This window comes from Poromitra crassiceps (assembly GCF_964638095.1).
Source record: "Poromitra crassiceps genome assembly, chromosome: 29".
NCBI lineage: Eukaryota > Metazoa > Chordata > Actinopteri > Beryciformes > Melamphaidae > Poromitra > Poromitra crassiceps.
In genome coordinates this window covers 5,397,472-5,424,909 of record NC_139641.1, presented here as the reverse complement: position 1 = coordinate 5,424,909, position 27,438 = coordinate 5,397,472, and the positions used below count along the sequence as shown (strand labels likewise).

At 45.0% G+C, this 27,438-nt stretch overlaps 1 protein-coding gene across 1 annotated transcript in view; it reads left to right on the top strand.

The window, feature by feature from the left end:
* The window catches only part of LOC310799893 (phosphoinositide 3-kinase regulatory subunit 4-like), an 82,647-nt gene that overhangs the window by 12,624 nt on the left and 42,585 nt on the right, over positions 1-27,438 (top strand). The window contains exons 5-13 of the mRNA XM_083662501.1: positions 1,435-1,568; positions 5,631-5,841; positions 8,936-9,174; positions 12,131-12,272; positions 13,364-13,498; positions 17,127-17,348; positions 22,011-22,184; positions 23,900-24,045; positions 25,697-25,900. Coding sequence (XP_083518627.1) covers positions 1,435-1,568; positions 5,631-5,841; positions 8,936-9,174; positions 12,131-12,272; positions 13,364-13,498; positions 17,127-17,348; positions 22,011-22,184; positions 23,900-24,045; positions 25,697-25,900 — 1,607 coding nt within the window. The remainder of the gene's footprint in view (positions 1-1,434; positions 1,569-5,630; positions 5,842-8,935; positions 9,175-12,130; positions 12,273-13,363; positions 13,499-17,126; positions 17,349-22,010; positions 22,185-23,899; positions 24,046-25,696; positions 25,901-27,438) is intronic.

Genomic DNA, 27,438 nt, shown 5'->3' with positions numbered 1-27,438 from the left:
GCAGAAAGACGTGTTGTGCAAAAGCGGAGCCGGAAAATAGATCATGTTTAATGGGAGAAATCGATCCATGCCTGTGTGCGCGCATTTGGCACAGCGGCGAGATGATCGGCGGGATGAAAAGCACACCGGTGCGGTGCTGTTGACTGAAGTGATTAATACATTACACACGTTTCAGGTACAATGTTATAATTATAATACACGATATTCTGACTATTGCACCATATCAGCCTTTCCCCCCCTCCTCCATCTCTAAAATGGGACAAGTTGTAGGCTACCTTTTTTCCTCTGCCTGTCGCGCTCACTGCATTCACCGCAGCCCGCAACATGTTCTTTTGAATTGATAATCAGGCTCGTTTATATGCGTTGTAACTTCATGTTGTGATTTGCATTGACCATTGGTTGGATTTGAGCATGCAGGGGACGGGATATGGGGCAGATCCGCGTGCGTAATCACTGTGGCAGCTGCTGGTAACGGGAATTGCGAAACTCAACTTCAATGGAAACGCCTACAAGTCGCAATTGTACATTGTCGAAGTTGTAGAAATATCACAATTATTTTGCGAAAAACTGTAATGGAAACACAGCTTATGACAACTACAAATCTTGAAGGAACAGTGGTACGAGTTTAGTTTAGGATTTTTTTTTTTTTTTTTTTTTTTGAATATCACCCTGCACCTGACAGTGGCATAACACACTTACAGCCCAGTCCCCCCCCCCTTTTTGTCATGTTTGTTGTTGTTCTTCTTGTCTTTTTTCTTTTCTCCTAAATGATTTGGGAAGGTGGTCCTGGGACATATTTGAATGATCAGACGTGGACCTTAAGTGACAGCAGGTAGAGATCCACTGCTCTGTGTGTCTCCTCTCCTCTCTCTCCTCTCCCCTCCTCTCCTCTCCTCTCCTCTCCTCTCCCCTCCTCTCCTCTCCTCTCCTCTCCTCTCCTCTCCTCTCCTCTCCTCTCCTCTCCTCTCCTCTCCTTTCTCCCCTCCTCTCCTCTCCTCTCCTCTCCTCTCTCTTCTCTTCTCCTCTCCTCTCCTCTCCTCTCCTTTCCTCTCTCCTCTCCTCTCCTCTCCCCTCTCCTCACCTCTCCTTTCCTCTCCTCTCTCCTCTCCTCTCCTCTCCTCTCCTCTCCTCTCCTCTCTCCTCTCCTCCCCTCTCCTCTCCTCTCCTCTCCCCTCTCCTCTCTCCTCTCCTCTCCTCTCTCCTCTCCTCTCCTCTCCTCTCCTCTCCTCTCCTCTCCTCTGATCCTCTCCTCTCTCCTCTCCTCTCCCCTCCTCTCCTCTCCTCTCCTCTCCTCTCCCCTCCTCTCCTCTCCTCTCCTCTCCTCTCCTCTCCTCTCTTCTCTTCTCTTCTCTTCTCTTCTCCTCTCCCCTCCTCTCCTCTCTCCTCCCCTCCCCTCTCCTCTCCTCTCCTCTCCTCTCCTCTCCTCTCCTGCAGGCTGTGTGATAGCCGAGCTGTTCACAGAGGGTGTCCCTCTGTTCGACCTGTCCCAGCTGCTGCTGTACCGCAAAGGCCAGTTCCAGACGGAGCAGGTCCTCCTGAAGATCGAGGACCAGCACATCAGAGAGCTGGTGAGGCGGTGATAGCTTCACGTTCCTCCACACACACAAAGTCCTCACGTCACATCACTGTTCTCTTCACACCACACAACATGCTGTCTCATAGTCAGGAGTCTTGAAGTTGTGGTTTTCACACTTGTGTGACTGGAGGTTTTTACCACTGTACTACCTGGACGCCCGGGGTCATAGTGTCTGAGGAGCCCTTTACACAAGGACAGTTTCTGGAAGAAACGACACAATAGCGTTTCCTTCACACCTTTTCCTTCACACCTCCTCCCTGTTTACATGAGCGCTGTTGAATTTTTAAAACGCCGTAATGTACATGCCAGGTCGCTAGGTGGCAGTGTGATCACCTTATTCTTTGCCCATACAAGGACGCTTCTGCATGACGTGATTTCGTAATCGTCTTTCCGGTTTTAAACACGGAAGTAGAGTACGCCTTCCGCAGTCATTTAGACTTGCCAAAAAGCTGTTTTCAAGCTAAAAAAAACAAAACAAACTGTTTTCAAGTTTTAATATTTGTCAGGTGAGAATGTAACATATATGTGACCAGTTTATCAGAATAACGCCTATTGGAAATCTTTAACGAGCAGCGAGGACCGGGAGCGCTGAGTGTGCTATCTGTCAAACCCTACTGTAGTTAGGCTACTGGCAGTGAGAAAACACTGTCGACGTGCTTTTGTAACTAACGTTAAATGCCGACCGGGTACAGCCATCGGCTCATCGCAGCAGTAACGTTATGAACATGTCACTGAAGTTGGCCGCAGTGTAGCTTAATTCTGAATGTTGCCAAACTTCATTCACACTGACGTTTTATTTTGAAAATGGTTGCCAACTTGCGCACGGCTATGGCGTAATCGCGTGTGCAGGCATGTCAGAGTTTCTGAAATGTGCCGTCTTCAAGCGATTACATGGAGCGCTCAGCGGGAAGCGTCTCAAAGAATTCCACTCTGGAGGGTGGTTTCAAAATGTGTCGTTTCCTAAGCCCGAATTCGCCGTCGCCGTCTAAAAGGGAGGCACTAACGATTAGAGCTGTGCATCTTCACTGATCTCACGATTCGATACGATTCGATTATACAAGTCTACGATTCGATTCGATTCGATTATACGATGCATCTCGATGCATCGCGATGCATCTTAAATCGATGCATCACTTTTTCCGCAATACATGATTTCTTTTTTCTCACTTTCTTTTTTCTCACTGTGTGGCTACTTTTAAAATAAAAGTGCATTTGGAATTGCATTGTATTATGATCCATAATTAAAATAAACAACTGCATGTACTTACATTCTATTTTATTTGATTATATATATATATATATATATATATATATATATATATATATATATTTTTTTTTTTAATAATCGATTTTTGATATTTGTTAATCGATTCAGAATCGTCCTATTAAGCATCGCGATGCATCTCTGAATCGATTATTTTCGGCAGCTCTACTAACGATACAATAATTCCCCGTCACCATAGGAAACCATCCTCGTGTAAAGTGCCCGTATGTGTGTGATGTTTGATTGTGAGCTGGTGTGTGTTGTAGTGTGAGTGTGTGTGATGTTTGATTGTGAGCTGGTGTGTGTTGTAGTGTCTGAGTGTGTGTGATGTTTGATTGTGAGCTGGTGTGTGTTGTAGTGTCTGAGTGTGTGTGTGATGTTTGATTGTGAGCTGGTGTGAGTTGTAGTGTCTGAGTGTGTGTGATGTTTGATTGTGAGCTGGTGTGTGTTGTAGTGTCTGAGTGTGTGTGATGTTTGATTGTGAGCTGGTGTGTGTTGTAGTGTCTGAGTGTGTGTGATGTTTGATTGCAGGGCTCGACGTTAACTTTTAAAAGTGGTTGCCGGAGGGGCAACCTGGCAAGAGCTTTTGGTTGCCCGAATAAAAATATGGTTGCCCAATTTTAGTCGCTTTATATTTTGAGTAATTAAGATACTATGCAGTCATAAGCCGGCTTAATAATGACGATGTGACAGAAAAGTAAGTATAATAATCTATAGTATAGTACAGGGGTGCCCACACTTTTTCAGCTTGCGAGCTACTTTTAAAATGACCAAGTCAAAGTGAGCTACCAAGCATATTTATTTATATATATATACACTGAGTATACAGTGGAAAACAGTGGAACAGTGGAAAAACAGTGAAAACAGTGGAAAAACAGTGGAAAAACAGTGGAAACAGTGGAAAAACAGTGGAAACAGTGGGAAAACAGTAAAAAAAAAAAAAAAAAAAGGCCTATTCAGTGTGCGCACCGGGTGTAGTAGTAGTAATAATGATAATAATAATAATAAATTTGTGTCATTTCGTTTTCTAAACAAATCTTATTTTTTGTTTTTATAATGCATTTGCACTAAAAGGATTTAACTAATATTTGTGAACTTTCATTTTCATATATTTTTCAACAGTTATTGTTCATATTGTGCTTAATTTATTAATTAAAAGCGTTATTGATAATTAAGTAGCCTACCCTCCTCCAGGCCCGGCTCCAGACCCAAGTTACAGAGGGGGCCTGCCCCTAGCTTGGGGGGGCCAAGCTACCCAAGGGGCATCCGGGGGGATTCTCCCCCGGAAGAAGATTTTGTACATTTTAAAGTAAAATTCGTCAACCTGGTGCATTTGAGAGCAAAATGAAGAGGCTAAATCTGTGAAGAACTACACACATCTCTAATGTGTTGTGACTTTACAAATAATTAGGCCTAAACAATCAATATTAAGTGTATTTACACATTGTGCACAAATTGCATTCATTGTGACAAATTTACAATAGTTAATATCCAGCCAGAATCATTGCAAATGGATGTTCAAAGTAACAGTTAGCAATAGCATTGAGTTAATCAATGCCTAATGACAGCCAGATTCCATGTTAAACTTTAAAACAGAAAAACGGAAAAACGTTTTTAGCAAAAAAAAAAAAAAAAAAAAAAAAAAAATGAATGGGGGGGCCAGTTTGTTAAATGGGGGGGCCCGGCCCGGTCAGGCCCGGCCCGGTCAGGCCCGCCCCTAACGCCGGGCCTGCCCTCCTCATGTTCATTCAGGGATACTATGATGACAGTGGTTTGGGGCCCCAACTCTGATGTTGCATAGGACCCCAAAAGACCCAGAAGCGGCCCTGCAATCCCTCTCTCTCTCACCCCGTATGAGAGGCTGACAGGCCAGGGATGCAAATCATTTCTCAGCACATATACGCGGTGGTAAAACGTTTTTGAAGGATGTCCTGATCGAGGTGTATGTTGTAGGCTTGTTGTAGGCTACATGCTTTGCAGTATAGCGTTATGCTGGAATTATGCTTGAAGTTTGGGCTGTCGCACGGAAATGAGAGACACTGAATCTTGACGAGGAAACGTGTGGAGCGTTTATACACTGTGTGTGGGTTTCTGCTCGCGGAAGTGAGCTGGAGTCTTGAAAACTCCACTTTGTCCGCCCAGCCGCGTCCACGTAGTTACACAATTCGGGGTGTGCACAGCCAGGCGAAAACCGTCTGCACAGCAGCCTTGTGGAGGGGCGCGTCTGCTGATTTAACTCACTTTTCCGTGTGGACACTCGCCGATGCGGGAAGCATATGAGACCTAAGCGCTTGTTGTAGGCTACATGCTTTGCAGTATAGCATTCGTTTTCCGTCCCGTTCAAAGACGCACGGGTATTTCACCTCAATGACAATTTCCTCGTCCTTTGTTTCTGTGCGGGGCTGCGGGCGGACGAGGTTCTTCTTGCGTCTTGCAGCCGCTGTGATTGTGTGCGAGCAGCCCCACCTGTCCCAGTCAGTACTCGTTAAACATACCGCACGTGCAGCATGCATCACGTAGGTTCCGACTGGTAATTAGTAACATCGTTTCGATTGTAACAGCAATAAAATGTCACATGTCACTCACAACAAGTATTAAAACATTTATTTGGTGTATATTTTGCTGTTTGCTGCTGTACATATTTTGTTGCATGTTAAATCGTGGTTGCCCCTGGGGCAACCAAAGACCGAGAAATGGTTGCCCCATGTTTTTTTTGGTTGCCCGGGGCAACCGGGCAGCCGTTAATGTCGAGCCCTGGATTGTGATCTGTGGTGGTGTTCTTGTGATCAGGTGGCTCAGATGGTGCAGCGGGAGCCGGAGAAGCGCCTGACAGCAGAGGAGTACCTGAAGCAGGAGCGGGGGAAAGCCTTCCCGGACATCTTCTATACCTTCCTGCAGCCCTACATGGCCCAGTTCGCCAAGGAGACCTTCCAGTCTGCTGACGAGCGCGTGCTGGTGATCCGCAAAGACCTGGACAACATCCTGCTCAACCTCAGAGGAGGTGAGGGGTGTGGGGTCACTGAAATATTAACACGTTCACTGCCAATGACGAGTTGATACGTCAAAAAAAATCCAACGGTTGACTGCCAATGACGAGTTGATACGTCAAAAAAAAAAAAAAAAATTTGACGGTGGGACGTGGATCAATGCCCCCCACGTCTCCTATAAAAATATTGGAGCCACCGAACGTGTACAACCCATTCCACCGACCCACTAAGTGGCGACAGTGCTCTCCAGACTAGAAAAAGCCGAGCCAAAACTGCAGGGGAACGCGCGAGGAAACCATTATCATACTGTAAAATGGATTGGCGAAAACGCTTTCGCTTTCGCGCATTATCGCGCTGGGAGCTGGCGGTGGGGGATTGCAAATTTGCATAATAGATTATGCGTGCAACACACTTTGAAACACCGGCAGAAAGCCCACAATCGCACGCAGCTTCATTGCAGCTGAGCTCACAACCGAAACGACTCATGCAGACTCGCCCAAAGAGCAGCCGCCAGCAGCCAGGCAGCACAGACAGGCAGAGCCTCGCTTGTGACAAACGCTGCAAAGCCACCAGAGACACACCCACGGAGGGAGGAGTTTGAAGGAGAGGGGGGTTTCCTGCTGCTATGGAGGAAATTACTGTTCAAAACTATTGTTTAGATGTCTGACGTCTTACGCCAAAAATAAATGGTTAAAGTGACTGTTCTATCGAATTTCACAAAAAGCCATTTATCTCAGAATAAATTTTCAGACGCTGAAACCATGCTGTATTCTACTGCTAATGCCTACATAACTACTAAGTCTACAAACTAACTCTTTTAGACAGAGAAAGCACACATTCTATTAGTTCTTTTGAGATCATTTGTGTTCACAAAATCTTAGCAGAAAAGAATCCTCGGCTCTTGAAAGATGAGCCAGAATCCTCAAAAAAAAACCTTGGCAGAACCTACCTACAGTATTGAAAAAACGGCTGGCAGTGAATGTGTTAAATAACAATAAAAATAAAAACCACTTTAGAAAAAAAGAAACTGACTGAATCAATATTGTGCGTGTTGGAGAAAAGTAGCGACCCGCCCCTCCCGCTAGTTAGCTTAGCACAATGAATGGTAGTCTATGGTCCTGGCTAGCCTACTATACCCCCGTTAAGTCACCAAATACACATTCCAACAGCTCCAAAATGCTCTTATGTACATGTTGTGACTCATGCATTCACCACGTTATGAAATAATAATGTAAAATGCAGTCTTCGAATGATATTAAAGGTATACTATGCAACTATTTCATTAAAAAACATTATATAGACTTATACAAACGTTTTCCCTCAAAACCATCGCTTCTGTAATAGTACTATTTGAAAGTATAAACAGCCAATAAGACTCAATTAACCTATCATTTCCAGAGGTGCAACCGTGTGACTTTTCCAGTCACACGGTGCGTTATCTGGTGTGGCGATGGCCCAGCTGGTCGTCTCGTCCAGGCGGAAAACACTATCATCCCGATAATATAATAGATCGTTACGCCTCGAATCCCACATAGGTTACGCTAAAACCACCACCGCAAAGCGTGTGGGTTTCAGGACGAAACAGTCTCGAGCCACTAACGTCATCTTTAGAGCACAATATTCCTGGAATGCAAGTTTAACTAAACAGTTACATGTCCTCTGCATTCTACATAAAATTAAGATATTACGGGTTGTTTTATTTTGTATGTTACATACTTATTGGCCAAGATATGTTACTTTATGGGGGAGGAATTCTGCCAGGTAAGGAGAGGAGTGTGGGCGGCCATATTGCCTGCGGGGTTTTCAGATCGAGTGGAGAGCCGTTTCGCAGGAAATCTGGGGGGGTTAGTCCCCCTTTAAATAGTTGCATAGTATACCTTTAATATGGCGTCCGTTTCAGTTAGCTTTGAACAGAAACAGCCGGGGAAAATACTTGTTACTTTTATACTTTAGTAACTGTACTTCTACTTAAAGGCCGGCTTTTCCGTGGGGGATATGAATATATATTAAATCTCACGCCCCTAAGGTTTTCGAATCCGTTGAAATTTTTGAAATTGGAGGTTTACTCACAGAGATATCAACCGAAATCCACTCTGTGTGTGTGTGGGGGGGGGGGTGGTGGGGGGGAGGTGCGGGTGCGGGGACTCGAAATACTACATTTCCCACAATGCACTGGGCTCGCGTGGCCTTCGTTTTCATGCCCACCCCTCAGGCATTTGGCTGATATCAAACTCCAGTAGGTGGCGGTAATGCACATATATGTTTGCCAACCGCCATAAAACTCAAAGAAGAAGAAGAAGAAGGCTTCGACAATAATACACTATGAGAAGAAGAAATAAATCGAAAATAAAATTGCCTCCAAATTGCACCAAATTTAAACCAAAGTATATATGTCGGGAGATGTCTTCATAAAAAAAATTTCATGCATTTTAAGGCATTTTCGTAGGAGTTACGCGCATCTGATGTAACTATTTTCTGTAAAAATGTGTAAAAACGGGTACATTGCTCAGCGTTGATTTCGTTACTTCAACCCACCTACTACTAGATGTAAAATTTGACGAGCTTTCCAATGCCGCCAGTCCCGTGTCGGTACGTGCTTCCGTTCCCGAGATTGGTCTCTTTGCAAGGAACTATGGAAAGCTAATATTAGCTACAGCAGGCTAGGCGGTTGAAAAAGATGGCTGCCTTTTTGTTTTTGGTCAAGGCCTCTGAAGGGGCGTGGAGGACCTCTAGAGGCGGGACCATGGCCAACAACAGTTGTAGTTCATAGGTGCACGACTTCCGCAAGGCGGGGATTGTCGCTCTGACGCGTTTTGCGTCAGAGCGACATGGAAATAATGTGATAGATGCTTGATAGGCATGGCAGTGAATAACCAATTTCAAAAATTTCAACGGATTCGAAAACCTTAGGGGCGTGAGATTTAATATATATTCATATTCCCCACGGGAAAGCCGTCCTTTAAGTAAAGAATATGTCTATTTTTCACATCTCTGATGTAATGTAATGTGATACTGAGCTATATATACGGTAAATAAAACTTAAAACTTGACTTGGAGCTTGTATTGTACTTGTTGTATTAAAGTGTGGGTGTGTCTCTCTCCCTGCAGGCTCCTCCTCCCCTGTGGAGGCGGAGAGGGTGGAGCGGAGGGAGGAGCAGGGCCTCATGGTCCTAGTGTCCGTCATCACGTCCTGCCTGCAGACTCTGCGCTCCTGTGACTCCAAGCTGGCGTCTCTGGAGCTGCTGCTGCACCTGGCCCCCCGGCTGGCCCCCGCCATCCTGCTGGACCGCATCACGCCCTATCTGCTGCACTTCTGCACCGACCCCGCGCCGCGCGTTCGAGCCCAGGTAGGGGTGGCTGATAAGAGTACTGCAGGGAGGAGTCCAGGTAGGGGTGGCTGATAAGAGTACTGCAGGGAGGAGTCCGGAAGACCTGGACGCTAGCACTTCCTGGTTCCTAGGTGTAAAAGGCAATGGGATTTCCCCCCCCTCCAAAAACCTATGAGGATTTTGGTTAAATGCCTGAAATAAGATCTGTGGTTAACAAAAGTTGATGAAAACAGCTAACTTTGTGTTCAACAATATAATTTTCACCAATTACTTCACTTCACTTTTATGACTTTTGAAGCGTTTTCTGAAAATTGCGTTAAAATTGCACTTATGCTTCAAAAGTGATAAAAGTCTTCCTCGAAATGATCTTGCTGAACACAAACTTCGCTGTTTCATGTGAGGTCTCCTGACCAAATGTCAAGCAGAAGGCCACACATGCATAACCTGATCACCCCGTGACGTCAGTCAAGTTCTAGTATGACGTGGTCAGTCAAAGTCAAAGTATGACATCTGCAATGACGTCAGATATGACGTCAGTTCATTCTCATATATATAGCAAGGGTTCTACGTCACCTCTCTCTCTCTGGCCGATCATAGCAGCAGCTAGCTTCACAGCAGTCCATCTCCCCTGAATACCCTGATTGTAATGATATATGGATAACGATACGATATGATACATCTCTACACTCAGGCTGTGATAATGATATATGGATAATGATACGATATGGTACATCTCTACACTCAGGCTGTGATAATGATATATGGATAATGATACGATATGGTACATCTCTACACTCAGGCTGTGATAATGATATATGGATAACGATACGATATGATACATCTCTACACTCAGGCTGTGATAATGATATATGGATAATGATACGATATGGTACATCTCTACACTCAGGCTGTGATAATGATATATGGATAACGATACGATACGGTACATCTCTACGCTCAGGCTGTGATAATGATATATGGATAATGATACGATATGGTACATCTCTACGCTCAGGCTGTGATAATGATATATGGATAATGATACGATATGGTACATCTCTACACTCAGGCTGTGATAATGATATATGGATAATGATACGATATGGTACATCTCTACACTCAGGCTGTGATAATGATATATGGATAATGATACGATATGGTACATCTCTACGCTCAGGCTGTGATAATGATATATGGATAATGATATGATATGGTACATCTCTACACTCAGGCTGTGATAATGATATATGGATAATGATACGATATGGTACATCTCTACGCTCAGGCTGTGATAATGATATATGGATAATGATACGATATGGTACATCTCTACACTCAGGCTGTGATAATGATATATGGATAATGATACGATATGCTACATCTCTACGCTCAGGCTGTGATAATGATATATGGATAACGATACGATATGGTACATCTCTACACTCAGGCTGTGATAATGATATATGGATAATGATACGATATGGTACATCTCTACACTCAGGCTGTGATAATGATATATGGATAATGATACGATATGGTACATCTCTACACTCAGGCTGTGATAATGATATATGGATAATGATACGATATGGTACATCTCTACACTCAGGCTGTGATAATTATATATGGATAATGATACGATATGGTACATCTCTACACTCAGGCTGTGATAATGATATATGGATAATGATACGATATGATACATCTCTACACTCAGGCTGTGATAATGATATATGGATAATGATATGATATGGTACATCTCTACGCTCAGGCTGTGATAATGATATATGGATAACGATATGATATGGCACATCTCTACACTCAGGCTGTGATAATGATATATGGATAACGATATGATATGGCACATCTCTACGCTCAGGCTGTGATAATGATATATGGATAATGATATGATATGGTACATCTCTACACTCAGGCTGTGATAATGATATATGGATAATGATACGATATGCTACATCTCTACACTCAGGCTGTGATAATGATATATGGATAATGATACGATATGGTACATCTCTACACTCAGGCTGTGATAATGATATATGGATAATGATACGATATGCTACATCTCTACGCTCAGGCTGTGATAATGATATATGGATAATGATACGATATGGTACATCTCTACACTCAGGCTGTGATAATGATATATGGATAATGATACGATATGGTACATCTCTACACTCAGGCTGTGATAATGATATATGGATAATGATACGATATGGTACATCTCTACACTCAGGCTGTGATAATTATATATGGATAATGATACGATATGGTACATCTCTACACTCAGGCTGTGATAATGATATATGGATAATGATACGATATGATACATCTCTACACTCAGGCTGTGATAATGATATATGGATAACGATACGATATGGTACATCTCTACACTCAGGCTGTGATAATGATGTATGGATAACGATACGATATGGTACATCTCTACACTCAGGCTGTGATAATGATATATGGATAACGATACGATATGGTACATCTCTACACTCAGGCTGTGATAATTATATATGGATAACGATACGATATATATATATATTTTTTGAAATGTTGCATTGTCTCCCCTGATTCTAAGTATAGTTGAATCGCTTGGTTTGAGCAAGTAAAACAATTTTTATAAGCAACCTCTCCCTCTTCATGGGATTTCATCCGCCATTCATTTTTCCATAAACCTTGCTTAAAATGCTTATAAAAATAGTTTTACTTGCTCAAACCAAGCGATTCGACTATACTTAGAATCAGGGGAGACAATGCAACATTTCACTAAAAAAAAAAAAAAAAAAAAAAAAATTACATTTAAAAAAATTTTTTACATTCAATTTTTATTTTCGAATTTCGATTAAAAGTCGACTTTGGCCAGCGAATTTCGAATAGTGTTTTTGCTAGAAATGCCCATCCCTAACATGGATAACGATATGATATGGTACATCTCTACACTCAGGCTGTGCGCACACTGGCCAAGCTGCTGGCGCTGGTGAAGGAGGTGCCGAGGAACGATGTCAACATCTACCCAGAGTACATCCTGCCTGGGATCGCTCACCTCGCCCAGGACGACGCCACTATCGTCAGGCTGGCCTACGCAGGTCAGTGGGAGGAGGGCCATATGGGAGCGATACGGACGAAAAATCATATCTCGTCATTTTTAAGCACATGGCACACACCCATCAATCATTATCCAACAACTGCTGTTGGCAGTTGTTGGATAATGTTTGATCGGTGTGCCATGGGCTAAACACAGACAAAGAAGGTTTGAACATGTTGAATCTGACCAAACATCTCCAAACAAGGACAGGCAGCCATGGCACACCACACAAACATCTGGGTTTGTCTGTGTTTGTTGTAGAATGTTAGATTGGTGTGCCATGGCCTTTAAAAGGGATACCCTAGCTAGAGATGGGTATTGGTTCAAATTTCAAGAATCGATTCGATTCCGATTCACAAGGTTGCGAATCGATTAATTTTCGATTCGATTCGATTCCGATTCGATCAATTTCAATATTGATTTGGTTAGTGATACCAAAACGTGTTTTTTGAGCTGTACCCTGAATTACATGACTGTTCCCAACTATGTTTCAACTACCACACACAGCATAATATTTTAGCCTGTTTATTAAAAAAAAAAAAAAAATAATAAAAAAAAAAAAAACGATCTCTGAACATATGAATCGATAATCGAGGATTAAAATAAAAATCGGAGAATCGATTTTTTGAACCCACCCCTAACCCTAGCCCTATTTGCTACTTACCAATAGGTTGAGGCCACGTCTCGTCATAGACGCTGGTTTAGCTGGCTCAGCCTGGCTGGGGGCGTTTTTTTTGCAAAATCTTCATAGTTCAACGAAAATAGTTTATGCTTTAAATCTAAAATGGTTCATGGATTACATTCTAATAACAAACCTATCAAATTAAAAGTCAAGCACGTTACCGTGGAAACAATTAAGCTTAGCCCAAAATCACAAATCAGAATGAGGGGGTCCCCGGTATATTTTCTATCTTGTAAGGGGTCCTTGGCTGAAAAACATTTGAGAACCTCTGCTCTATACTGTACAGGTCCAGTCTGATTGTGTGTGTTCCTCTGTGGATGTGTGTGTGTGGTGTGTGTTCCTCTGTGGATGTGTGTGTGTGGTGTGTGTTCCTCTGTGGATGTGTGTGGGATGTGTGTGTGGATGTGTAGAGAACATCGCCCACCTGGCAGAGACCGCCCTGCGCTTCCTGGAGCTGGTCCAGGAGAACAACGTGAACACAGAGCAGGACGGGAGCGGAGAGGACGTGGAGGAAACACTGCACCCCAACGACAACTACGACTCAGGTACCACATAGACTCCATAATCATGCTGCCCTATAGAGAGCCGCAGGAACGAGTCCGGAAATCATCGATGCTAACACTCCTGGTTCTTCACTGTTTTCGCCTATGGGATTTTTGAATGGGCTTTTGGCGCGATGCTTCTAATAATCTCTCTGGGCAACGCTGGCTTAATCAAACACGAACCAGTGTTTAGTAATATCATCTTCACACATGAGGACCACTTTTATGAGTTTTGAAGCTTTTACGTGCCGTTAAAAGGGCGGCTAGGTAGCAAACGGCTAAATGAGACTACACTGTTGAGTCGATGTGGATATATACGTCAATAACGTCATAACTTCAAAGGACGAACATGGAAATTCTCTTTCCCTCACCTGGTTCAGCCCGTTCAGCCCGGGTAATCAGTGCACAGCATCGCACACATCAACAACAGTCCAGGTTGAGTGGTGACGTGACGTGGAAGCCTATGCGACACTGTGTGTAGTTCTGGATTAGCTTAGCACGAGCTTTTTACTTCTAGGGCTCGCATTTACGCTACAAAACTCATGAAAGTCGTCCTCATGTGTGAAGATTATCCGACTGAACTCTGGTTCGCGTTGGATTAATCTTGCATTGCCCAGAGACCTTATTTGAAGCATCGCGGCAAAAACCCATTCAAAAATCCCATAGACAGAAACAGTGAAGAACCACGAAGTCCGGGACTTCCGCGTTCTGACTACAAAAATACGTCATCCCTGCGGCTCTCTATAGAGACACTGCATGAAATAGGCCATGCCCATCACGGGGGAAAAGCTCCGTTCATCTCCACACACCAGCGTCATTTTCCTTGAATTAAACATAGCTAAAAGCTGTTGTGTGGTGGGGCTGCGCAGACAACAAATGTAAAAAATCGCCAGTTAAAGTTTTGTTGTACTCCTGAGCAAAACAAGGAAGCCATTGAGAATTGGCGAGAAGAAAAATGTGGATGTTGCTGTCAATGAAGTGAGTTGGGAGTGTTCATCTTCCGTATATACGATCTTTTTGTGCAAGACCCGACCATGCACACGACATAGGAGAACGCCAGGATTGGACGGGAGTTTGTGTTTCCCCCCCGTTTTGGGCGTGGTTTCTGAATGACGACGCGCTCCGCCGTGTCTCTATGCACAGTATAGTATTGTTGACAGTGTTGTCATCAAGTCACTACATCTTGAAGTCGAGTCTCAACTCAACTCCCCAGTCCCCGAGTCCTAGTCGGAGTCACCAAAGAAGTCTCCAACTTCCCAGTCCGAATGCATGAATGCTCCAGTCCAAGTTGAGTCACAAGTCCGATAGCTCTGGTGACGAGCTGTCTGTGTGTTCTGCGTGTGGTGTCTCCTCCTCAGAGAGAGCTCTGGTGACGAGCTGTCTGTGTGTTTTGCTGTGTGGTGTGTCCTCCTCAGAGAGAGCTCTGGTGACGAGCTGTCTGTGTGTTTTGCGTGTGGTGTCTCCTCCTCAGAGAGAGCTCTGGTGACGAGCTGTCTGTGTGTTTTGCGTGTGGTGTCTCCTCCTCAGAGAGAGCTCTGGTGACGAGCTGTCTGTGTGTTTTGCGTGGTGTCTCCTCCTCAGAGAGAGCTCTGGTGATGAGCTGTCTGTGTGTTCTGCGTGTGGTGTCCTCCTCAGAGAGAGCTCTGGTGATGAGCTGTCTGTGTGTTCTGCTGTGTGGTGTCTCCTCCTCAGAGAGAGCTCTGGTGATGAGCTGTCTGTGTGTTTTGCGTGTGGTGTCCTCCTCAGAGAGAGCTCTGGTGACGAGCTGTCTGTGTGTTTTGCGTGTGGTGTCTCCTCAGAGAGAGCTCTGGTGACGAGCTGTCTGTGTGTTTTGCGTGTGGTGTCCTCCTCAGAGAGAGCTCTGGTGACGAGCTGTCTGTGTTTTGCGTGTGGTGTCCTCCTCAGAGAGAGCTCTGGTGACGAGCTGTCTGTGTGTTTTGCGTGTGGTGTCTCCTCCTCAGAGAGAGCTCTGGTGACGAGCTGTCTGTGTGTTTTGCGTGTGGTGTCCTCCTCAGAGAGAGCTCTGGTGACGAGCTGTCTGTGTGTTTTGCGTGTGGTGTCTCCTCCTCAGAGAGAGCTCTGGTGATAAGCTGTCTGTGTGTTTTGCGTGTGGTGTCTCCTCCTCAGAGAGAGCTCTGGTGACGAGCTGTCTGTGTGTTTTGCGTGGTGTCTCCTCCTCAGAGAGAGCTCTGGTGATGAGCTGTCTGTGTGTTTTGCGTGTGGTGTCTCCTCCTCAGAGAGAGCTCTGGTGACGAGCTGTCTGTGTGTTTTGCGTGTGGTGTCCTCCTCAGAGAGAGCTCTGGTGACGAGCTGTCTGTGTGTTTTGCGTGGTGTCTCCTAGGGATGTCAACGGTTAACCGTTAATCGATTAACCGTCGCTAACGTCGTTGTTCGGTTATTGCTGTCGGTCTATCAGTTAATATTAAAAAAAAAAAAATTTTTTTTTTTTTTTTTGGTCTATTTACTCAATGAGCTCATGCCCAAACAAGGCGTGTCTATTTAGATGCTGAAATGTTAATGCTTTTTGTGTTAGAAATTCTAACACAAAAAGAATTTGTGTTGAAATGTTGATGCTTTTTGTTAATGCTTGTTAATGCTTTTTGTGTTAGAATTTCTAACACAAAAAGCATTAACATTTCAGCATCTAAATAGACACGCCTTGTTTGGGCATGAGCTCATTGAGTAAATAGACAAAAAAATTTTTTTTTTTTTTTTTTTTTTTTTAATATTAAAAAATTCTGAATTAACCGATAGGTTCATCGATTATTAGCGTCGGTTAATCGAAAGTGAAATTAACCGAAAATTGACATCCCTACTCCTCCTCAGAGAGAGCTCTGGTGATAAGCTGTCTGTGTGTTTTGCGTGTGGTGTCCTCCTCAGAGAGAGCTCTGGTGACGAGCTGTCTGTGTGTTTTGCGTGTGGTGTCTCCTCTTCAGAGAGAGCTCTGGTGACCAGCTGTCTGTGTGTTTTGCGTGGTGTCTCCTCCTCAGAGAGAGCTCTGGTGACGAGCTGTCTGTGTGTTTTGCGTGTGGTGTCCTCCTCAGAGAGAGCTCTGGTGATGAGCTGTCTGTGTGTTTTGCGTGTGGTGTCTCCTCCTCAGAGAGAGCTCTGGTGACGAGCTGTCTGTGTGTTTTGCGTGTGGTGTCCTCCTCAGAGAGAGCTCTGGTGATGAGCTGTCTGTGTGTTTTGCGTGTGGTGTCCTCCTCAGAGAGAGCTCTGGTGACGAGCTGTCTGTGTGTTTTGCATGTGGTGTCCTCCTCAGAGAGAGCTCTGGTGACGAGCTGTCTGTCTGTTTTGCGTGTGGTGTCCTCCTCAGAGAGAGCTCTGGTGACGAGCTGTCTGTGTGTTTTGCATGTGGTGTCCTCCTCAGAGAGAGCTCTGGTGACGAGCTGTCTGTCTGTTTTGCGTGTGGTGTCCTCCTCAGAGAGAGCTCTGGTGACGAGCTGTCTGTGTGTTTTGCGTGTGGTGTCCTCCTCAGAGAGAGCTCTGGTGATGAGCTGTCTGTGTGTTTTGCTGTGTGGTCTCCTCCTCAGAGAGAGCTCTGGTGACGAGCTGTCTGTGTGTTCTGCGTGTGGTGTCCTCCTCAGAGAGAGCTCTGGTGACGAGCTGTCTGTGTGTTTCTCCTCCTCAGAGCTGCAGGCGCTGCATGAGATGGTGCAGCAGAAGGTGGTCACCCTCCTGAGTGACTCAGAGAACATCGTGAAGCAGTCTCTGATGGAGAACGGCATCACGCGGCTCTGCGTGTTCTTCGGCCGGCAAAAAGCCAACGACGTGCTGCTGTCTCACATGATCACCTTCCTCAACGACAAGAACGACTGGCACCTCCGGGGGGCCTTCTTCGACAGCATCGTGGGTAAGGACGCTCTCCACAAGTCTTTCTTCTTCGACAGCATCGTGGGTAAGGACGCTCTCCACAAGTCTTTCTTCTTCGACAGCATCGTGGGTAAGGACGCTCTCCACAAGTCTTTCAACGCCTTTACTAGGACCGGGTGTCAGTTCCGGAATGATTTTTGATTTTCAATCTTGATTTGAACCCTCAAGCAGTTTCTGGACAGTTTCTGGGCATCCCCAGAATGCCAATGATCTGCGTCGATGCATCGATTCAATGATCAACGAACAAATAGCATCGATGAACAGCACTGATACAAATCGCCATGACGCCATAAGAAATAAACATTATTTCTATTATTTTATTTTGTAATTCAACGCCACGTCTGTCACCATTTCTCCCCAAGCGCACCTCTTTCCACATACAAACAATGAAAGAGCCATTGCAGCAAGAAAAAGAGGGAGAGGATATTCGCTCCTCTCTGATATAAATTAATTAACACATATCGTCTAATATCGATCGCAGCCCCCCTGAATCAAATCGTATTGAAATCGTCTCATGGCAGATGTAGTGGTATCGGCACCACCCCTAGTAGGGGCATGTGTGAAAAGTGACTGAACTGAAGTCATCTTGGTCAATACTGCACCAATTTCAAAAATTTCATATTACTTCATTAATAAAAAATAAAAAAAAATAGTAGGTTGAAAAATACCAAAATTCGACTATTTACTATGTAAGATGTTTTAAATACGATTTTGCCAGGTCTTAAATTGTTTGGGTTATGACGTTAACGTTACTTTTATAGTTTATAAAGCTGCATTAAAATAACAATGCATAACAAATTTGAAGCCGCTGCACTAGATACATCGATTTTGAATCGTAATCGAATTAATTAGTTAGGACGATGTTAAAAAAATGAAAATCGTAAAATCGATTTACACTTTAACACTTTGAGTGCCACGGCCCTTGGGCAAAAGGTTGCTTGCTGTGCCACATAGGCCGCAATGCATTTTAACACATTGAGTGCCAGCCATGTTTTCATTCCTGTAGGTAAGTTGTGCCAGGGGTGTTTTTGACGATTCTGGCTCATTTTAGAACAGCCGAGGATTCTTTTCTGTTAAGAATTCATGAACACCAATCATCTAAAAATAACTAATAGAATGTGTGCTTTCTCTGTCTAAAATAGTTAGTTTGCAGAGTTAGTAGTTATGTAGATATTAGCCGTTGAGTACAGCATGGTTTCAGCGTCTGGAAATTTATTCAGAGATAAATGGCTTTTTGTGAAACAGTCACTTTAACCATTCATTTTTGGCATCAGTAAGACCGTCAGACATTCTAAACAATAGTTTTGAACAGTAATTTCCTCCATAACAACAGGAAACACCCCTCTCATTCAAACTCCTCCCTCCGTGTGTCTTCTCCTCCTTCCTCCTGGCTCTAACAGCGGGCGTGTCAGAAGCGCGTTGCTGCTGCCTGCCTGCCTGTCTGCCTGTCGGGCAAGACGAGTCTGAAATGGATTACTGTAAAATCGCGTCGCCATTTCCTTGAATGGCTTGCTCCCGCGGTGTGTGTGTGTGTGTGTGTGTGTGTGTGTGTGTGTGTTCGCGCGTTGCTCCGCGGCTCTGGGGGGAAGGGATCTCTGTCCGTTCTGTGTGTGTGTCTCCGGGCTGCTGACTGTAAAATCGCCAAGCCATTTCCGCGGGAGGCGGCTGCTTTTGGTCCCGTGGCTTTTGGGTCCCGTGGCTGTGGCTTCTCTCTGTCTCTGTCGCCACTTAGTGGTCGGTAAAATAGATTACACACATGCTCTTGCTCCAAATAGTTATCTCGAAGATGTAAAAGGGGTTGATTGATGTCCCACCGTCAAAAAAAAAAAATGTTTATGTAAGACGAGTTAGCTCGTCCTTGGCACTTAAGCGCTGGATTATGTAAGACGAGTTAGGTCGTCTATGGCACTTAATGAGTTAAAACAGTCATATAATTTTTTTAATAATTACTATGTAAACACTGAACACGCACAAATAACGATGAGACTCTCTTCTATCACCTGCAAAAAAAAGTTTATTGATCCCATTTTCCGTTCTTTAGTTATGAGCCGGAGAAGATAGCTTGATTGAAGCAAAAACATCCCTTTTTTTCTACGAGCTGAGATAATGAGCCTTTTGTGAAATTAAACATTTCAAGCACATCACTGACTCTGAAGCTAATTTTCTGATGTCTGGGTCTGTCTGGGTGAAGTGTATGCTGCTCTGCTGCTCTGCGTGCTCCCCCCCCCCCCCCCCCCCCTCAACTGCACACGCCTCCTGGGTGTGTCTTATGTGTCTGGTGGCTCTCAGTCTCTGCTGAGTTTGCTGCGCACACACAGTGAATGGTGCGCGACATTCAGCTTTTTGGTTCCGCGTGTGTTTGTCACGGGCTGGCATGCTTCCAGTTCGGAATAATAATGCTGATTATGTGAATGTGCTGTTGCAGCGTACATGGAAGTGCTCAGTTGTGACAGCGGATGCTGCTGCTGGGGGCACAGCTGGCGTTGTGCTCGTTTATGGAGGCACGTCGATGCATACGGACGGATGCGATGCGATTTCCTCATTTTCCCCAGTGACTATTTCTGTGTGTTTGGCTCCTTTTTCTCTGATCAGGAGAGTGCTGTCGCCACCTAATGGGTTTGTAAAATAGGTTATCGACCTCCAATAGCTACAATATTGTTAGAGGCGACGTAAGAAGCTTAGATCGACACCCCCCCGTCAAAAAAACAATTTGGAGTTATGACGCCATTTGGCGTCGCTGGCACTGTACGGTAAATTTCTAATGACGCCATATGGCGTCGCTGGCACTGAACGTGTTAACTAGGGTAATTACGTTACGGGGGGGGGGGGGGGCTCTCTCTCATGTACGCCTGCTGCTACTTGTCCATTCTCCCCGCTGTAAAGTCTCCCTAGAGGCTGTGATACTGGCTAAAGACAGCAGCGCAATGGACTTATTTCAACACCTCCAAAAAGCACAGAGTGTGAGCACTGAGCGCAGCGTGTTGCACTGCGGGCTGTAGCCTACCAGATAATGATTGCCACAACACACACACGCACACAAACACAGACGTTATCACCGGACGATTAAATGTTGCCTTCATAGTTCACATAACAACAAAACAACACGTGAGGCCACCGAGTACTGATAGATTCTGCTTCTGCTGCTTCATGGCTGTAAGTTAGCAGCCTCAGCTGACTCACCCTGTGGCTGAATTTCCCCCTAACTGCTATCGCAGTTCCCGGCATACCTGTTGTGACTTTGTGTTATTCTAGTACAGATATAACTCTGAGCACGGGTGGTCGCTTAGACACTGCTAATATAATGATGTCACGGAGGCACACGCTACAGGCAAGAGTCATCGAACCAAGAGTATCCCTCCAACAGAGCACCGAGTGCTCGATCAAAACCACCAGTGTCAAGTGACTACAGATTAGCAAGCAACAGCCAGGGAAGTTAGGCATAGCAGCGGTAAGCTAAAACAGGAAGGTGGGTTGTTCTGCCTTCAGAGTAAAAGCGTAAATTGTCTCTTGTGGGGAAAAAGGGAAAAAAGAGCTCTGCAGAGCAAAAAAAGTTTAGGAAGTATAATAATATGACAAAATCGAGTTTTGAGAGAAAAAATCGTCAATTTTAGTAGTTTAGTTTAGTAGTTTTAGGCAAAATCGAACGCTGCACCTTGGGCGAGAAAACCCTGAAATGAGGAACCTTGGGTATAAAGGCATTAGAGTTGTACTGCAAAATTGTTCTGCTTTACTGCCCCACTAAAAGCACAGTTGGCAGTAATCCTGTCTCCTCTGTAGGTTTGTGTGGCGCAGGCTAACATGAACATGAACTAACATCTTTCTTCCTGTTCTTCTTCTTCTAAAAAAAACCTCATGTTAATTATTCCTTCTCTCAAACTACTTTCTACAAATGCTACTGTATTCCTTTCAAACAGTCTTAGCTGCGTTTACACCGACCTATTCAAGTTTTTCGCTGGCATCGAGTTTACATACAAAGTCAATGCAAACGAGCGATTGAGCGTATATTCGCCTGGGAGAAAAATCGCTGGGCGTCCGAGCGACAGAGACAGAGCGACAGGGAGAAAATACGCTCGTCGCCCGAGATGAAATATCCCAACTCGAGCGAAATTACGCTGGCATCAGTCGCTCGCTGTTCAACGCTGATTGGCTGCCGTGTGAGAGCGAGTCAAGGATCACACTGGCTTGGAACAAACCGCTGGTTTATTGTGTGGCAACAAACCGCATTGACAGCTGATTGACAGGCTGACAGCTGACATGAAGTGAAGTCTGTACTACCGGTATAGAGCTCGCGTTAGGAGCACGCTGATAGGCTTAGCTTGTAAACAACTACGGTGGCTCGTAGTGGACAAATATCATGACAATGCATAACGTTATAGCCCCCAGATGTCCGTCAATTATTGTGCCTGTTGACGAGCGATTTAAACACAGCGACAGAGCGATTCCAAAGGGTTGAATCGAGCGACAGAGAGAAAAATAAATATCTCGGTGTGAACACAGCTTTAGCTGTCATAGACTGTGTTGCACAGTTGATTTCACTACTGTTGAGAAAATGTGCTAAAATGTGCTAAATGACGTAATGTAATGTAATGCAGGTGTGGCGGTGCTAAAATGTGCTAAATGACTGTAATGTAATGTAATGCAGGTGTGGCGGCCTACGTAGGCTGGCAGAGCTCGTCCATCCTGAAGCCTCTGCTGCAGCAGGGCCTGAGTGACGCTGAGGAGTTTGTCATCTACAAAGCTCTGAACGCTCTCACCTGCATGTGCCAGCTGGGTCTCCTGCAGAAACCACACATCTACGAGTTCCTCCAAGACATCGGTATGTAGGGCTGTTTCAAAGTGAACAACATCACCCTAATGCTGGAATCCATGAAGTCAGCGAGTAAACGTGTTAAACTAGTCAACTTGTTCAAATAGTCAACTTGCTGTTACCTGCCTGTTGTCATAGAGTACCAACGTCACAAACCATTATTATTATTATTTTAACCACTAGCCATTTTTCTGTAGACGTTTCGCAAAATGCTTCTAAAAATAGTTTACTTCAAACAAAGTGATTCAGCTATATTTAGAATCGGGAGAGACCATATAACATTTCACTCGGACCATTAACAACAACAAACATGGGGGGGTACGGTGGTGCAGTGGTAAGCGCTGTCGCCTCACAAGCTCGAAGGTCCTGGGTTCGATTCCCACCTGGGACGCTGTGAGCGCTGAAGGAATGCCCGTCCCCGTCCGCATGTCCTCGAGTGCCCACCGCCCGGGTGGGGTCGTCAAAAGCGGCCTTTCTGTGTGGAGTTTGCATGTTCTCCCCATGCCTCCCGGGGGTTTCCTTCATATAGGAACCCCCTTCACCAAAACATGCAATATCCTGGTTGCTAGTGTGGTTCCTCCTCTGGTCGTTAAGGGCGCCTGTTCAGAGGGAGGGGAACTGGTTGGAATAGCGTGATCCTCCCACGTGCTATGTCCTACCGGTGAAGCTTCCCCTGTCAGGTGAAAAGAAGCGGCTGGCTAACTGCCCATGTCTCGGAGGAAGCATGGAGCCAGTTTCGGCTCTCCCCAGATCGGCAGAGGGTGGAGTAGCAACCAGGATAAATAAATTAAATTAGCACTAATGGGGGATAAAAATGGGATAAAAAATCGGGGGGGACGGGGGGGGATATTATAAAAAAAAAAAAAAATCATATTTATTGATTTATTCTCTCGAGTGAAATGTTATATGGTCTCTCCTGATTCTAAACGTAGCCGCATCGCTTGGTTTGACAAAATAAAACTGTTTTTGTAAGCATTTTCCCAAATGTCTATGGAAAAATGGATGGAAAATCCCCTAGGTTCATATCACTGACCTACAGTCAATGGTTCATATGCCTAACCCAGAAGAGGGGTGTGACAGGTTCATATGCCTAACCCAGAAGAGGGGTGTGACATTGGCCCTCTATTGTGGGACATGTGACCTTCAGCAGCAGAAAGATCTGTCTAAGTGAGACTGGTAACGGTGACATTTCTCAGTAGGTACTGTTAGCTTAGCTGCTAGCATTTATGCTACTTTGCTAGGTTTGTCCTTTGTAGACCTCCTTGTTTTGGAAATGTAAGGAGTAGAAAGTACAGATACTTGTGTTAAAATGTAGGGAATAGAAGTAAAAAGTAGTCAGAAAAATAAATACTCCATAAAGTACAGATACCCGAAAAATCTACTTAAGTACAGTGACAAAGTATTTGTACTTTGTTACTTCCCATCTCTGGCATTAGTCACAAATGTGTTCTGCTTTCTGTTGCCTTCTAGTGGTCAGATCTACCAGTTATGCCACCGGCCGCCCCAGATATATTGTCATTTTTCATTTGGAATTCAGCTTAGTTTATTCAAAAGTTATTTTCAGATTTTATGTTTCAGAAAATTTGAAGCCAACATCACCTCAGCAGTTGAGGCAGTGAGCAGTGTGTCAAACGTGTTTTCTCTCTAACATTGTTAAAGGGAGCATCCCAACGTTATCCTTAATTGACTGGCTTGTATGATTTGTCCCCTGTGGCTTGCCGTAGCTCCGTTCCTGTGCCACCCTAACCTGTGGATCCGCTACGGGGCGGTGGGCTTCATCACAGTGGTCGCTCAGCACCTCAACGTGGCCGACGTCTACTGCAAACTGATGCCCCACCTTAACCCCTTCATCACCCAGCCCATCATCCAGGTAAACTGATGCCCCACCTTAACCCCTTCATCACCCAGCCCATCATCCAGGTAAACTGATGCCCCACCTTAACCCCTTCATCACCCAGCCCATCATCCAGGTAAACTGATGCCCCGTCTTAAAAGGAGGCTTTGCCCATTTTCAAGCCCACTTTGTATCATCATAATCTTGGTAATAAGCAGATGGAAAGCAGTGCTTACCTTCTCTATACGTTCTCCACGTGGAGAAATATCCATTTGTCTGCCGGGGTCGGGGCTGGGGTCCTTGTTTTTGTTTTGGTCCGAGTCAAGTGTTCTATGGTCATTTTGTGATTCATCTCGTAGCTGAATTGCTTGGTTTGTATAAGTAGTTTGTGACCTTGCTATATAGACCTGGCCCCTATTAGTCGATGAGAAGAGTCTTAATCATCCAAGTTTTCATTAGTCAGTTAGTCGCAGGAAGAAAAAAACTCTGACTTAAACTCCATTCTGGAGCTGTGCCTAATCGTTGAAAAGTTCTTAGACCAGGGTTGCCAACCTTGGGTACCTAGCTGGACCAAGCAAGAAAACTGTGTGTCCTTGCCCACGTGTGTGCAGCATATCTTGACAGCCATTCGTCCAATCTACTTGGGAATCAAGGACGTGCGACGACTAATGGCCCATTTCCACCGCTGGTATCAGCGCGGCCCCGCCCAGCTCGTCTCGCTTTTTTGTCTCATTCCACCGATCAAAAACGTGGACAGCCCGGGTTGAGTCGGGGTTGAGTCGTGCTAGTTTTGGTCCCTGCTTTGTTGAGGTTCCAGCGCTGTGGCCCCGGTACCATACGGTGACGTGAAACACTGCAGACGACTGATTGGTCAGGCAGAATTGTGTTTACTGTATCTACTGACTGTCAATGCTGGATACCAGTTTAGTTAGCTTACCTTCTCTTCTGTTATTTCCATCAGGCTTTTGTGTTGCTGCCTTCGGCTCTGGTGAAATAAAATCGATCTCCTTGTTCAGCTTTAACATGACGGTGGTTTTCAATTATTTTGAGAGACAAAAAGTCCGCTCCTCGGGAAGCCCTTTGTAGTTGGCTCCGCTAGGCCGGAGGCGGGGGTTTAGTGAAGCCGCGGTCTTGCCTGGTGAGTTGCCGCCGGGGTAGAGGCTTCCCTTCTCCCTGTAGCGCAAGTCCCGTCCCCCGCGCAGCACATGCATGTGAGTTTGAGTAACAACAAAGTGATATCCATTCTCCTGGCCAATTGTCACATTTGCCCATGTACACTGTAGGTCATATAGAGGCACCAGTATTTCATAAACAGTTTAAAAGTTCTGTGTATGGATTTAATTTTAACATTATACGTTATAGCCTACTTCGGCTATGGGCGGAGGGCAGATATGCGGTCGCTATGACGACCAGGTGTGGGCGGAGGCGAGTAAACTTGCTATGGAAACAGAGACTATATCAAGTAGAGACGAGTAAGTCCAGGTCGAGTAGAGCTGTACTGTGCTGTTATATGTGGTGGAAATGAGCCATAATTGAGTAATCGCTTGAACTAACGACTATTAGTTGACTAAGAAAGTCTTTGGTGGCCCTACTGCTATAGTAGTCTGCCGACGACCGGCTATATAGTGGATATATGGGTGTAGTTTGCTCAGCAGACAGACAGTGTGTGTTGCTGTGTGTCTCTCAGATCGATAAGGAGCTGGTGCTTCTGAGCGTGCTGAAGGAGCCGGTGAGTCGCTCCATCTTTGACTACGCCCTGCGCTCCAAAGACATCGCCAGCCTCTTCCGCCACCTGCTGCTCAGGCAGAAGAAACGCACCGGAGCCATTCCAGAGTGCCCCATCCCCGAAGACCCAGCCATCGCCCAGCTGCTCAAGAAGCTGCTGTCCCAGGTCAGACTGGCACATTAATACCCCATATATGCTGTTCACTGACAGTGACTGCGTTTACATGGACTTGAGTATCCCGGTTATGAGGCTTATCCTGGTTTTGATCATATTGGGGATATGGCGTTTACATGGAAGAGAGAGAAAGCAGGTTATTCATATCCCTTTATAAAATGGCTCTCTCAAATCAAGCAATCTGATTGGTTCACAGCCATTGTATAATTCCAGTAACCGAGTTCAATAACCCATGGCCATGGGTTATTGGTTGCCATGGCAACTCTCTTACTAAGAGAGTAATAATAAGGCTTACCTCAAATGACAACGTAGAAAAAAAAAATGGCGGAGACAGCTGTCAGATCCTTGTGAATCGATCTTCGCTTATAACTTTACTAATACTTCGCAGAAAATGATGTTTTGTACAAGAATAGATGCGGGCTAATGTCTTCTTTGCAAAAGAAAGGCTGTTAACTCCGCATTTAACCCCGTAACGTTAGTTGGTGTCGGGCAAGCCCTGAGAATGCAACGCTGCGCTCGAGCTGCCTGGGTTTCCAGAAAGCTCTCAGCCAAGCGTCAATGAGTCATTATGGACGCATGATGGCGCAACTCTCTTACTAAAAGGCTTTGAAAACAAAATGGCGGAGACACCTTTCAGATCCTTGTGAATCGATCTTCGCTTATAACTTTACTAATACTTCGCAGAAAATTATGTTTTGTACAAGAATAGACGCGGGCTAATGTCTTAACCCCTCTCTCGCGCGCCCTCACTCTTAACCCCGCATCTCTAAATAAGACGTAACGTTACTTGGTGTCGGCATACGGCTCTGGTGTCGGACTTTGCAAAAAGCTCTCAGGTTCGCAGCAAGCGCCAGGATTGGCCAATGTCGACTTCAGTCTCCAGAACGATCCAATCAAATCACCCGCAGGTCTATCTTCTTGCTAGAGGTCCCGCCTTACAGTAGTGTTTCAACTGACTCTCAGAATACCATGCCAGTCGGACTTATAGTGTTATTATTATTATATTATTATACTTGGAACCCTTTTATAAAAGCAATATAGCACTCGAGCAGCGTGTGTTGTGGAATATATCCCCCTGCTCAGTTGTTATCCCACTCGGCCTGCGGCCTCGTGGGATAACAACTGATCAGGGGGATATATTCACCACAACACACTTGCTCTCGTGATATATTGCTTAAGTATACATGATCAGTACTAGTATCCCGGTTACTGATCACTGCATGCTATTTGTGCAGGCGCCTGTGATCTTTACAATACAAACCGGCGTCATTATTATTATTATTATTATTTTTTTTTTGCTTATATTGGGTGCGTGTGACGTGACGTCATTCACCTTTTTTGGGCCAAGACGTGGGATTCCCTTGGATTCCGTCTTCATGGTGGTCTGTCCCCGTTTGCGCGCAGCGCGCTGCTTTTGCTTTCATTTTAGTCACAACACCTTCGTCCTGTAGTCTGTAATAGGGCAGCATTTCGATGCTTTCTCCTATCTAAGCTGCCAAGCATTTCATTCTTTCATCACCGAAAGACAA